Source organism: Lytechinus variegatus, chromosome 10 (assembly GCF_018143015.1).
Source record: "Lytechinus variegatus isolate NC3 chromosome 10, Lvar_3.0, whole genome shotgun sequence".
Taxonomy (NCBI): Eukaryota; Metazoa; Echinodermata; class Echinoidea; order Temnopleuroida; family Toxopneustidae; genus Lytechinus; species Lytechinus variegatus.
Window position 1 is genome coordinate 31,295,784 of NC_054749.1, and position 14,136 is coordinate 31,309,919.

Consider the following 14,136-nt stretch of genomic DNA (forward strand, 5'->3'; position numbering starts at 1 on the left):
CCCATAACACAAAGCTGAGCAATTGATCATACTGACCCCTGTGCATTCTGATTATCGTACAAATAGATTTATGATCTGTCGCCAACCATGAGGTTTTCTCTTGGGGACCCTTGTGATTTGTTGATTCAAAGGACACGTCATCTAAATAGGGGTTTCAGAGATGAACCAGTTCATGTATTTGAGGTAGTAAATTTGCACAACTCCTACTTTGGCCATCTTCCATTTGGTCTCATCCCACATGGTCTAATCCTAGTTTGTCTTATACTACCATTTGGCGCATACTTTCATAATTCCGAAGCTTCGTTATTCCAAAGGTTTGTTATTCCGAAGGTCAGTATTTCCGAAGGTTCGTTAGTCCGAAAACGAAATGAGGTTCTTAAAGAGAAATGCCAGTAGTTGCAGGAAACACTGATTTCATGAGAAAGTCTGTAAAACCAGGCTTAATTGTCAGTATATCATCGAGGATCTAGATCTGGTACAGTTACATAAACTGAACTTTGTGAAATCTTGAAATCTACGCTGAAAAACGTTCACACTGAAGATCCCCAACACAGATAGGCACACTTAGGACAGTGTATTATTATTGCTGGAATAAAGACCCGACGGAAGTGACCGAATCTGCGCTTATTTTGCTTATTTCTTAGCAATTACACAATTTCTCGCAGAATCCTTTGGCACATACTTTTTATTCATACAGACACTTGGGTGGTCATTATATTAGATTCTGTAAAGTCATTTTGAGATAGTTACCAAAACTGGAATTTATCTTTAATTTCGAAGGTTCTTTAGTCCGAAAAAAGTGAGGTTCGTAATTCTGAAGGTTCGTTAATCCGAAAATGAAATGAGATTTGCAATTCCGAAGGTTCGTTAGTCCGAAAAGGAAATAATTAACAAACCTTATTTCATTTTCAGACTAACGAACCTTCGGAACAACGAAGCTTATTTCGTTTTCGGATTAAACCTTCGGAACATCGAACCTTATTTTGTTTTCGCATTATTGAACCTTCGGTATAACGCCACAAATGTTCGGAATAATGAACCCTTTTTACGTTTTTGGATTAACAAACATCGAGGTAAAGGCAATTTACGTGTTTCGGAATTACAAACCTTTGGAATTACGAAGTGTAACCACCATTTGGTACCCTTACCATTTAAGCTTCATCCAATTTTTGTCATGTCTATTTCACCAAATATCCACTTTATACCTTTAGCTTCGTTTATGAGCCAAATATGTATTTGATAAAGGGCAAGATAATCAGAAGGTGGATATAAGACCATCTAAGCACGAAACCGAATGGCAGGTAGACCAAGTGAAGGTTGACCGAAACAGTATTAAGCACAGATTGATCGTAAGTCAAGTGGGTTAAGCACTAACAAAGAGGACTAGACCATCTGATAGTAGACCCAGGTGGATACAAACCTTCCAAGCATACATATATTTTGGGAGGGCAATTTGAACATTTTGCAGGTAATCTCTGCTCTTTTTTTCCTTCAAATTTCTTGAATGTCATGAAACTTCACATCACTATATTTACATTGAGATACAATAAGACCACATTCATAATCAATGAATTTCAATTTTAAAGATTTATATGATTTTCAATGAATGCATACCCAAATTGCAGAGATTTCAATTTAAGAGCTAGTCTACACAATAAACAAAAGATTCACACTGTTTTTTAAAATACAATGTACATTTTATTGTCAAACAGTTCGCATTACAACTACAAAAGAATTACACAAATTACAATGAAGTACAAATATTCACTTACAGACAAAAGGTATTTTTGTATGTGTTTGGGTAAGGCTCAATAATGATTGAAAATATGTGTTGACCAACGGACGTCCTTCAATGAATAATGAATGAAGAATGAAACTTCACTTTCGGGGCCAATTGTAATTTTGGGTCTTCTATAATTACCCCGGTATACAAAATATGTAATCAAATTGAGGTGCTTCAAGTCGTGGGATTCTTGACTATACCTTTATCAATATTTAGTACTAATTGTTTTTATGTCCTTCACAAATTGTGAGGTCAGTACATGCATCTGCAGTTCAGTATAAAAATAAGCAGGCAATGCAAGAAACACTACATTCCAACTTGCCTATATTTTGCAAGTACAATTCATAGAGGCTTCTAAAAATGAATATTGACCATCATGGTAACTAAGCACTGATCCACTGTGCATGGTAAAAGCATGGTCTTTGACTGTTACCATGGAAATAATTTTGTTGTAAAATATTGGAATTAAAGAAGTCTGCTCTTGATGTAGGATCAATTCAAAGCAATACCAACATAAAGCATATTATCTTGTTAACGTCCATTCATCTTTTGATAATGCAGACAATAATTCTACATTATATCAAGGGCATACAAATGAAATGTGTACATACTTGTATTGTAATGAAAACTATTGTTACTATTTACAAAATGCTAAACCATCACTATCCCTTCTCACAACAAAGAAATACAAACATAACAATCCTAGATGAAATACAACCAGATAGGAATTTACATATAATCATACTGGAGCAAATCAGATTTCACAACATGAACAGGCTTCCTAATCTCTTAACTTCGTAATTGAGATTACTGGAGTGTGTGCTGTTTAAATGAAACTGTTAGCCATGATGATTATCTTGCTAACTGCAATCTTACATAATGAAACAAAAATAGTACATCCTAAATGATTTAATAAGGTCAATGTGATTTCCGTTGCTTTCATTTTTTTTTACTCGTAAGGGACTTCTTATAGCACTTTCGACTGATCATCTTTCATAAAGCAGTAACTAAAGCTTGGGTAACCACAGTGGAAAGCTGATTGGCTGCTCTGTCCCGTTACCATAGCAATTATTACAATGGAAAAGTTTCCATGAATTAAAGTTCTTCATCAACCAGGCCCCATGTCTTCCCAATATTAGAATCAATTTGAAGTTTTGGAAGTGTAAGAAAGGTTATTTCTTATACAGCATTTTCAGAATATTTCAATAACATACATTACATAAAATATGAAAACCATTTTCACGCTTAAACTTGTAATGGACGAAAGCCCAACAAACCTACACTCCAGACTCCATCTATACCTTGGGGGCGGTTTCATAAAGCTGTTCGTAAGAGTGACTTTAAGAACGACTGGTGATCCTTTTTACGCTCTAAACCATCACCAATGAACATTTTGCTGTGAGCCATTTACCACAAGAAAGGATCACCAGTCATTCTTAAAGTCGCTCTTAACTTACGAAAAGCTTTATGAAACACCCACCAGATCTGTATGCCAACTAGGAAACATAAAAGAATTGGAGCTTGAACAGCTATCATCAGGCTCGCAGATGTGCAAAACAAGCTACCCCAGATCTTTGAGGGCTGTATGAATTGAAAGTGGCATCACAGGACAAAGATATGCTGATGGATTATCTTTAGGAACTGCAGCCTGATCAACAATAATGATCAGGGTCCGACTGGTGCAGAATGAGCTTATCTCGATCCGTGCAAGCTGTACACATCAAAGCGGTATCACAGGACTAGGAAACTAATGGATTATCTTGAGGAACTGGAGCTTGATCGGCTGTATCTACGACGTCTAGCTGGTGACCTGGACCTTGATCTAGATCTGGACCTGGATCTAATGGGTGACCTTCTCCTTGGTGGTGACCTGGTCATAGAACAAATAAAAAGACATTTGTTGGAGATCTAAATGAACTCACATAAAAAATATAACACCAACTGATCAATTGATTTGTGAATACAATCACCCAAATTCTTCTGGAATAGTCTCTACAATTATTTTCTCAATGCCCAATAGCTGAAAGTCTATTGATTTCTTGATCAATATGTACGAGCAATCACAAAGAAAGTCAATGTGTTATTAATCAGAAAACTTACAGGGCCCACATCTGAACCAGACCAATAAGAGCACTGTCTGTAGGACATCTACTTTGAAAACAGAAAGATGAAAAGGAATTCTCAAATATTCCTTCAATCATTCTTTTCATGTCTCTTTATATTTCAGTGCTCTGCATAAAAAAAATATTGGACATTATTTAAAAATGTGGAGACTGTGAATAAGTGAAATAAAAATTTCTCCTCCCATTGATAAGTCAAAGATGTAATCAATCTTCATCTTCCTGAGGGTACATAGCTTTCTACTCAAGCATTTTCTATGTATTTCCATGATTGTAAACATTTTTAAAGCTTTCATTGAGTTTTCTCAAAATTCATATATTTGATTGTGTGAATTATGGACGATTAAAATCAATATATTTGGATCTCTGAGTCTGATTACCTTCTTCTGTCCCTAAATCTTGGGGGAGGTGATCGTCTCCATCCGCCTCCTCTCCTGGGTGGGCTACGTCTTGGTAGTGGAAGGGGTCTGGGACGGGAAACTGGAGCTAATACGAAGGCAGCAGTGATTTCTTGACCATCGATCTGACCTACAAGCCAACACAAGCAATTACAAATTGATTAGTATGATCCAATAAAATGTTAATATTCTATTTGTGTGATTATATTGCATTACATGTACTTTTATGAACTTGTGTACATCAAATTCCCTGAAATTGATATTTATACTATAAATATCAATTTTCTTGACAATGATCAGCCTTTGAATTTTACAGACTAAATCAATACTTCATTCTCACGTCTTCAAATAATTTGACTATTTGAGGTGTCCAGAAGATCAAAAATGTTGTCATCATAGTTCAGAGAGGTTTATCAAAACTATGACTCATATATTAATACTATACAAATAATACAAAAAATTCCAAAATTTATTCATTCAAAAAAAATATGATTGTCACTTACGATTTGGGCTCCTCATGCTAAATCTGAAGCAAAGAGTGAATGAACGGGTAGTAATCAGCTTTGGGGAAATAAGCCGCAAAGCAGACTTGTGAAAAAAAAAGTGTATTAAATCTATTTCAAATGCATTCTAAAACAACCCTGCCATTAAAACATTCCTACCTCCATCCATATGTTTGAGAGCCTTCTCTGCATCATTGGATGACATGAAATCGATGTAGGCGAAGCCACGGGACACATGTGGATGGGTCCGATCAGGAGGAATGTCAATGCTCTTAACGGCACCATAGATTGAGAAGATCTCCATCAGGTGATCCTTGTTGACGTTACGTGTCAGCTTTCCAACATGAAGCCGGGATGACTTGGGAGAGGGCGATCGCTTGCGACGAGGGGGTGTTCTTGACCTAAGGAAAAACAAAGAAAATGGAGGCCTTAGTTACATCGCATTGTACGCTGCTATACTACAAGAGTTTAATATATTGGACTGTCTCTATGCGCTTTAAAGATATGCCATCATCCTGATTTTCCACATGAGTGATTTCATGACAGCAATCCAGATCCATTTTTTTGTCTATAAATACAGAAATTGTAAGATTTGTCATCAACAGTCATCTGCTTTTTTGATAAACTGAGTTATGAGCAATGAAGGGCCATACACCCACTGACAAAAGGATGGACATTTCTTAGTTAACTAATTGATCCTTTCTACTTTTCTCACCTTGTTCTACTTCTCCTTGGTCTAGCTCTTTCCTTTGATTCCTTCTCTTTTCTATCATCAAACTTTCTGGATGTCTCCTTCTCTATTGCACCTCCTGCTTTCCCATCCTTGTCTCCACCTCCTCCCTTTACTTTGGTGACACTTCTGCTTCTACTTCTTCCTTTGCTTTTACTTCTGCTCCTGCTTCTGCTTTGGCTCCTGCTCCTACTACGGCTGCTCCCTGAAGCACTACCCGAATCACTCCCTGACCCACTGGAACTACCGGAGCTGGACCTACTGCTGGATCTTGATGACCTGGATCGTGATCGGGAGCTGCCTGAACTGCTCCCTGAGGAGCTTGAACGGCTCCTTGACCTGCTGGAACTAAATAGAAATAGGCAAAATGAAATTTAAAAGGAATTACTGACAACATTCCTTGTTAGTATAAGGCAAGATCAAACAACTAGTATTTTTAAGGAATCTCCACTGTTGTGATAGGTTGACTGCATAAAATAGAACATGAAATGAACAAGATTTTGAATTGATGTGTTAAATATCTTTGGAATATCTTATATGATCTGACCCTTTAGAATCCTTAAAGGCATTTGTTATCCATGCATATGTTATAATGTATGCATGCCTTCTACCATCTGTTTTACTTCCTCCATTATATTTCCATTTAAGCTTCTGAAAATTCCATTAGATCAAGAAAGAAAGATTGTCATTAAACATCATATCTTGCTAAAAATCGAATAGATATTGGACATAAATTCGTGACATACCTTCCTGAACTACTGTCTGAACCAGATGAACTTCTACTTGATACTGATTTGCTTCTTCTCTTCTTGTCTCTCCCTCGGCTTCTCCTATCACCCCTCCCTCCACTCCTACTTCTACTCCTTGTCCGACTTCTTGGCCTGGAAAAACAAAAGGACATGTAAGAATTACAGTTTATCTTGAAAACTTTACGAGTTGAATTGACTGGTATTCTCCTTGATCCCTATTGATACTCCATTTAAAAAAGAGGCAAGAGTTCAAAGTCAGGATTTTGCTGTATTGGATGATAAGCAACCTGCGACACTGGCACAGGTCCGACGGACTCAGACCAGTAAAAATTCCTGTTGGGCCAGTAACTTTTGAGAAATACTCAGATTTACTGGTCCGACATGACCAGTAAAAATATATCAAACTGATACAAATGCTCTTTTCTCCTCTTTTGTAAATTATAAAAATGGCTCTCCAAAATTGTGAAATTGCTCTCACGAATTATGTTGTGAGTACTGTTTATTTTCATTGGGGAGGGGAATAATATCAATTAACGACAGCATAATAATTTCTAATGCTTTAATTTATTTTGGGGGACAAGTAAATTTTAGGTTCAGACCAGTAAAAAATTCAAAATCTGGCTTTCTACTGGTCCAATATAAATTGGGCTTGACCAGTAGAAAAAAAAGTGTTAGCGCGGAGCCATGTTATATGACTAAATGTGAGTAAAAAATAAATTATTGTTGTGTGCTGTGTGATAAATAAGTTCTCTTGAGACTTGTTAGTAGAATATTGGTGCTGAATTATTAGTTTTGGACAAGCACCTGCACCTCTAGCTAGATCTACTGGTCCAAAAATCATGCTCGTCCCAGTACCAGAAAACAAGGATATCCTCATAAACCAGGACATGCAGGACATGTCACTCCTGGGGCCTGTTGCATAAAAGTTTTTACCTGAGAAAACTCAGGTTGTTTTTACCGGAGTTTTTGCCCTGTGTAAAAGTCAATGGCAGAAATCAGTCTAACCTTAGTTTTCAGTTTTTACCAGAGTTTTCTCAGGTAAAAAGTTTTATGCAACAGGCCCCTGGCCCTGGGTTTTACTTCGGGGACTTAAAGGGGAAGTTCACCTTGACAAAAACTTTGTAAAAATAGCAGAAAAAATAATAAAAAATATTGCCGAAGGTTTGAGAAAAATTCATCACATTTTGAAAAAATTATTAGAATATCAATTATTTGATTTGTGACGTCATATGCGAGCAGCATTCCTACATAGCGAATGGTAAAAAATCAATAAAATGTCATTTTCTCAGAAAATTGAAAATGGTTTTCACTGTACCTTTTGTATATCAATAGACAAATCATTTCACACCCAATCATGAATAGAAAACAAAATTAAGTCATCAGGAACCATGCAAAATTTGAAATTCATGCATTTTATATTACATAACACATGGGGCAGCTGCTCGTTTATGACGTCGCAAATCCAAAACTCTGAACTCTACTAACTTTCTTACTCTTTAACAGATTTTCCTCAAACCTTCATCAATAGGGGAAGGCGGGGTAAGTTGAGCATAGGGGCAAGTTGAGCCACCACCCCCAGGCCAATAATGAATGAGTTAGACATTGTGGTGGTGTCATGTATTGATGACCCATAGCATAACCCCTAACCCCACCACATTGTTTCCAACTTTGAAACAAAAGTAGTTTTTTAGAGGGAAAAATATGAATTTCACCCAAAAAAGTAAAAAGAGTGTGAAATAGATAAGTGCTTTATAAACACACATGTCTTTAAATATAATAAAGACATGATAACAACATTATTAGTTCAGGTATGGATCTTCATTCTTGTCATAGTCTTTTATATGATGGATGCATAATAAATGTGTGGATACAAAATTATCGCACTAAGTTCGGACTGGGGTAAGTTGAGCCAAACAGCATGGGGCAAGTTGAGCCATGGTATTCCTATGGTAATGTATCTTAAAAAACAAACAAGCCATAAAAATCGATTGAAATGCAGGCTGAAAGGAGCAAATTTACATGACTGCTCTTTTCCTTTTACAGGATGTTAGTATTTATAGAGAATTAGCAAGTGAAAAGACTTTAAACAAAAAATTGACATGCTGGTTCTCTCCTCATACATTTTGTACATAGTTTTTGTGGCTCAACTTACCCCAGAAGGTGGCTCAAACTTACCCCATATATGGGGCAAGTTGAGCCATTTGACATCGTTTTTTTCAAAGGTCACGATGACTTTCAGTGTGGGGATAGAAAGTTATATATAGGTGGAAAATATTTCAGAAGAATTAAATTTCAAGGCAAAGTACTTATTTCGACAAGATTATTAATCCTATCAATTCTAACATGCAAAAAGCAAAAACTGTCACAACTTACCCCGCCTTCCCCTACTGTTTACTATTTTTTCTGCTATTTTTGCAACAAAGTTTTCTTCAGGGTGAACTTCCCCTTTAAAGAGAAATGCCAGTAGTTGCAATAAATACTGATTTCATGAGAAAGTCTGTAAAACCAGGCTTAATTGTCAGTATATCATCGAGGATCTAGATCTGGTACAGTTACATAAACTGAACTTTGTGAAATCTTGAAATCTACGCCGAAAAATATTCACACTGAAGATCACCAACACAGATAGGCACACGTGGGACAGTGTATTATTATTGCTGGAATAAAGACCCGACGGAAGTGACCAAATCCGCGCTTATTTTGCTTATTTCTCAGCAATTACACAATTTCTTCCAGAATCCTTTGGCACATATTTTTTATTCATACAAACTGACACTTGGGTGGTCATTATATTAGATTCTGTAAAAAGTCATTTTGAGATCGTTACCAATACTGGAATTTATCTTTATTTGCAAACAAAAGTGGTCGCTAAATGGTCTTCATCAAACTCATCCCAGCATACCACACTGTCAAATAATTGAATAGATCTACGCTAGCCCTCTCCATTCCATGATTCCAGCAGTTGCTGCCAGCCACCCAACCTAGCCAGGAGGCTCCTAGAAAGTAAAAATCATTCACTAACATGTGCTTTCGCCCTTGAGGATTGTGCGTCTTGTAGCTTGGCAAAGGACAAAGAGAACAAAATAGCAACATACACATCGGCAAGTTTTTTCCCCCGTCTTCTCAAAATATTTTTGTTTTTTTTATGAATTTTCGTTTAAAAATCAATCGTTTAAAAATGAAATCAATATCGTATAAATGTTGGAAATGAAGTTGTATCCCATTTACATGATTTAGGGCTAGGCTAGATCTGTTAGAAGGAAAGTAGAAATCTTGGGGGCGAAAATGTCGATATGCGACTTGTAGCCTTTGCGAAAAACAAAGAAAACAAGATGGCGACGTAAACATCACGGCAAGTTTTCCCAGTCTTTTCATAACATTTTTCTCATTTTTTAAACGAATTCTTGTCAGTAGAGGCACGAGGCCAATATGGGAGACTCTCTCCAAATATGGGAAACAGTCCCCCATATCGGAGACTTGCTTTGGAAAAGGACTAAAGAAACAACACCAACAAGAAGATAATTTTTTCCATCCAAAATTTTGTCTCACTGAGGTCAAAAGCCCATTTGTTTCGTGTGTGGATGACAACAAAAAATAATTGAAAGAATCAAATTTACTTAAGACTAAGAGCCAAGTTATATGATGAATAATAGCTGTATAAATGGAACCTGCCAGTGTCAAAAATTCAAGCATTTGTCCCAAAGAAAAAGATAAAATAAGCCAAACATTGCCAATCTTATTTCACCACACACAGTAGAGGCGCACAGCCAATATGCATCAACCAGCAACGCGTTGTTAGATGCGTTGCGATGTCAACATATTTTCTTTTCAACTTGTTTAGTCAGAGAAACAGATTTCCTCTTGAAAAACAGACCTGTGTAACTTTATTTTCTTGTGCTGATCAACATGATCAACGACCATATTTAGCATCTGAATATATGAATTGTTATGTTGGAAAGTTTTACAACGGCTTATTGGTGAGTAGAAGTACATGTGCTATTGAATTAAAGAAATTAATATTTTATATGAATGTGAAATTGTGTGGTTATTTTATTGATTCCTTTTAATTTGCTAATAATTAAAAGAATGTGAACTGTGGTTGAAAATAATAGTAGTTACGAATGAGAGAGATACATGAATGACGGTATATGATAAGAAATGATGATTATCTCTTATTTGTATTTATCAATGTTTAATATTGAATACTTGATTGTGAATTGCATTTTTACACTGTTAACTTATTACAGATTGCTTGCTTATCATCACCGAGAGATAAGACTTAATAGTTCCAGATTGTTTCAGGACTGTATACACTAAATTCTCGGTGAGTTAGTAATTAATGGTTCAAATGACATATTATGTTTATTATTATGTTAAGCTACATAATAATAAAAGATGCATTTGTAAAGCCTCTGACAAATTGATATACTACTTGACTTAATCATATTGTTTTAGTATTTTTGATATATTTTGTGGAAGGTATGTGACAAGATGTTATTACATTATGCCAATTGATATTTTTTCATATGATTGTATGATTTGGAATATTGATATATTCTGTTTATATGATATTCAATATTAATATTATGATGTTTATTTTGTATGGATAAAGTATATTGTGTTCGTTATTGATAATTTATATATTACCAAATGTGTTATTATATAATTGCTCTCATTTCTTACTTCTCTGTGCAGGGGCTGTTTTTGATTTGACTAATAAATGTTCTTGAACCAAGACCTACAATTCATGTTTCGTCTGTTTGAGCCCTCAACACATCCAAAATGTTGTCTCACTGAGGTCAGAAGCCCATTTTTTTGTGTGTGGATGACAACAAAAATCCTTATCAAAACAAAAGTAGACAGTGAATTTTTAAAGTACAGTGAAAAGGGGTAATTTTTCATGAGGAATCTGCTTATCACATTTTTATTTGCCGCCAAGGTAATCCTTTTGAAGCAAATGTAAACAAAGGAAATTGGTCTCCCAAACTGGAGACTGTCTCTGAAATTGGTCTTTTTTGGATAGGCTACCCAAATTCTTTACAAAAGTCTCTGATATTGGAGATAATCTCTCTCAAGGGATGACAGTCTCCAATATTGGCTGTGCGCCTCTACTGACACAGGGAGGAGTAACAGAGAAAAGGTACTGGTACCACCTTCAAATTCTATTATAATATATTATGAGTGCCCTAAAGTAAAGGCTAAACCCCAAAACGTACAATGAACGTGACAACCAGATGCTGGTGATTGTACATCAACGGACAGATACACTTACCAGTTACCACAATTATATATGGATGAAGGTCTATCATGACGCACAAATCCTGACGAGGCACAGACTGGAACCTCAAAAAAAACGAAAAGTTCTGTTGCGATACCTCTCCTTCCTGGCTCCTGCTTCACTGTTAAAAATGGCCAATTGAGACCGAGGCTATAAATCATGATAATATATATCGGCCTCGACTTGTTTTTTGAGGTTCCCGTCTGTGCCTCGATGTCAGGATTTGAGTGTCACGATATACCTTCATCCATATAATCGTGGTAAGTGCACTATTTTTGTTTCCACATGTTACTAAGATTACTATTGAGACCCTAATCTACCCCAGTCCTGTGAATCCCTCGTTTTGCACAGTCCCACTCATTGTTAAAAAAGTCATTAAAATGATTTCGATCGTCACTGGATTCGCACAATTGACATGATGATCATCAAGCTAATATATTGATTATATACAAAAATTTAACAATGCATGTTAAGATAACATATCGAGCATACTCATAAATTTTCAAATTACGACGAGAATATTAAGATGTGTTCGAAATAAAGCGATTGTTCTTACATCTTGGCTGTGACCGGAGGACGCCGCAAACGCTACTTTTCTGGGCTGGAACGAGCGCCCTCTATAAGGCAGCAGTACCTTTTTTTTGGCATCATCGATTTGGTACTCGTGTGGGGCATTTTGTGGTACTGGCGGCTAGAGGCTAGTCTGCTGTGCAAACCCTTCACTTGAGTAAAGGGTCTGAATTGCAGCCTACTCATGCCTTTCTTCGAAAAAAGAAAAGAGGAATATAAAACACCTCACCAATAGTGATGAATAACAACAACAACAAACTAATGTCAGATAATGATGATAATAATAAAATGGTGATGAAAATAATAATGATGATGATGATGATGAAAATGATATTAATAATAATAATAGGTCCTAATGATAATAATAATAATAACAACAACAATAATAATAATCATAATATTAATAAAGTGGAGCGTTGTGGCCCAGTGGATTAGTCTTCGGACTTTGAAACAGAGGGTCGTGGGTTCGAATCCCAGCCATGGCGTAATTTCCTTCAGCAAGAAACTGATCCACAATGTGCTGCACTCAACCCAGGTGAGGTAAATGGGTACCGGTAGGAAGTAATTCCTTAAGAAGCTGTGTGCGCTATGAACGCCTAGCTTAGCCGGGTAATATAGGAGCGCCTTGAGCACCTAACAAGGTGGATATGTGCGCAATATGAATATCCTACATATTATTATTATCAAATAATGATAACAATGATAATAGTATAGGCCTAGTTCTATTTCAGGCCGACTTCAGTGACAAATAAATTTCGAGGTATATTATAACGCCAAAATTAGTGTGACAAATCAATGCTTAATTTCATCTTCTTAATTCTTCTTTTCTTCTTCTTAATTCTTCTTCTTTTTCGACTTCTTCCGTCTTCTTCTTCTTCTTAATTATTCTTCTTAATTCTCCATATTTTTCTTCTTCTTCTTTTTCTTCTTCTTCTTCTCCTTCTTCTTGCTTCTCCTTCTTCTTCTTCTCTTCTTAATTATTCTACTTCTTTCTCCCCCTCCTCCTCAGCTTCTTAAGTTCTTCTTCTCTTCTACTACTTCTTCTTTCTTCCTCCTCTTAATCTTCTTCTTTATGTGCCACCTTCACAAAATAACAGATACATAAAGTTTTGTGATTGTCTTAAAGGGATGGTCCGCGCTGAAAATATTTACATCTTAATGCATAGAGTAGAATTCACTGAGCAAAATGCCGAAAATTTCATTAAAATCGGATAACAAATAGTAAAGTTATTGAAGTTTACAATATTTTGTGAAAACAGTCGTCATGAATATTTATTAGGTGGGCTGATGATGTCACATCTCCACTTTCCTTTTCTTATGTTATTACATAAATCATACTTTTTCATTATTTCATACTTGTGTGAATAATATGTCTCCCTTATAATTAAATAAGTTGCAGCAATAAATATCTAATGCACTAAATCAGATGTCAATCCAATTTTTCTAGTTCTTGGAGGAAAAAAATTGAATAAACCTTTTTTCATATAATAAAATACAAAAGAACAAATGGAGATGTGACATCATCAGCCCATCTAATGAATATTCATGACGACTGTTTTGACAAAATGTTGCTATACTTTAAAATTCAATAACTTTGTTATTTTGTTATCCGATTTTGAGCATTTTGCTCAATGAATTCCACTCCGAGATTTATTTAATTATGAATACTTTCAGCCCGGACCATCCCTTTAATTGTCGCATCACAAATTAAGCCTTGGGTTTATTCAGCATCAAAATTTTGAACGCGGCCGGAGCATCCCATTAATAGAAGCTTGTCAGGGTCCTTTGCTAGGGTGCTGAAGTAAATTTGACGAGCCCCCCCCCCCAAAAAAAAAAAATGTTTCATTACAAAATGAAGATCGCTTTGGTCCCTTGAAAAAAGTTGTTTTCCTTACATTTCCAAATTCGCTGTTATCTTCCAGAATTATTGGGTGGTGCTGAACTTCAGCACCCCCACTTTAATTGCAAGGATCATGGGCGGAAATCCCAGGGGGAGGGGAGGGGG

The 14,136-nt window shown here is 36.0% G+C and overlaps 1 protein-coding gene across 1 annotated transcript; it reads right to left on the minus strand.

Annotated features, from left to right (window-relative positions):
• Window positions 1–1,675: 1,675 nt before the first annotated feature.
• On the minus strand, window positions 1,676–12,221 carry LOC121422424 (RNA-binding protein with serine-rich domain 1-like). The gene is made up of 6 exons (XM_041617457.1): window positions 12,118–12,221; window positions 6,281–6,415; window positions 5,520–5,882; window positions 4,964–5,205; window positions 4,284–4,431; window positions 1,676–3,653 (listed from the first exon to the last, which is right to left on the minus strand). Coding segments are annotated over exons 1-6 (1,005 nt in total). The 5' UTR covers window positions 12,120–12,221; the 3' UTR covers window positions 1,676–3,538.
• Between the last annotated feature and the right edge of the window lie 1,915 nt (window positions 12,222–14,136).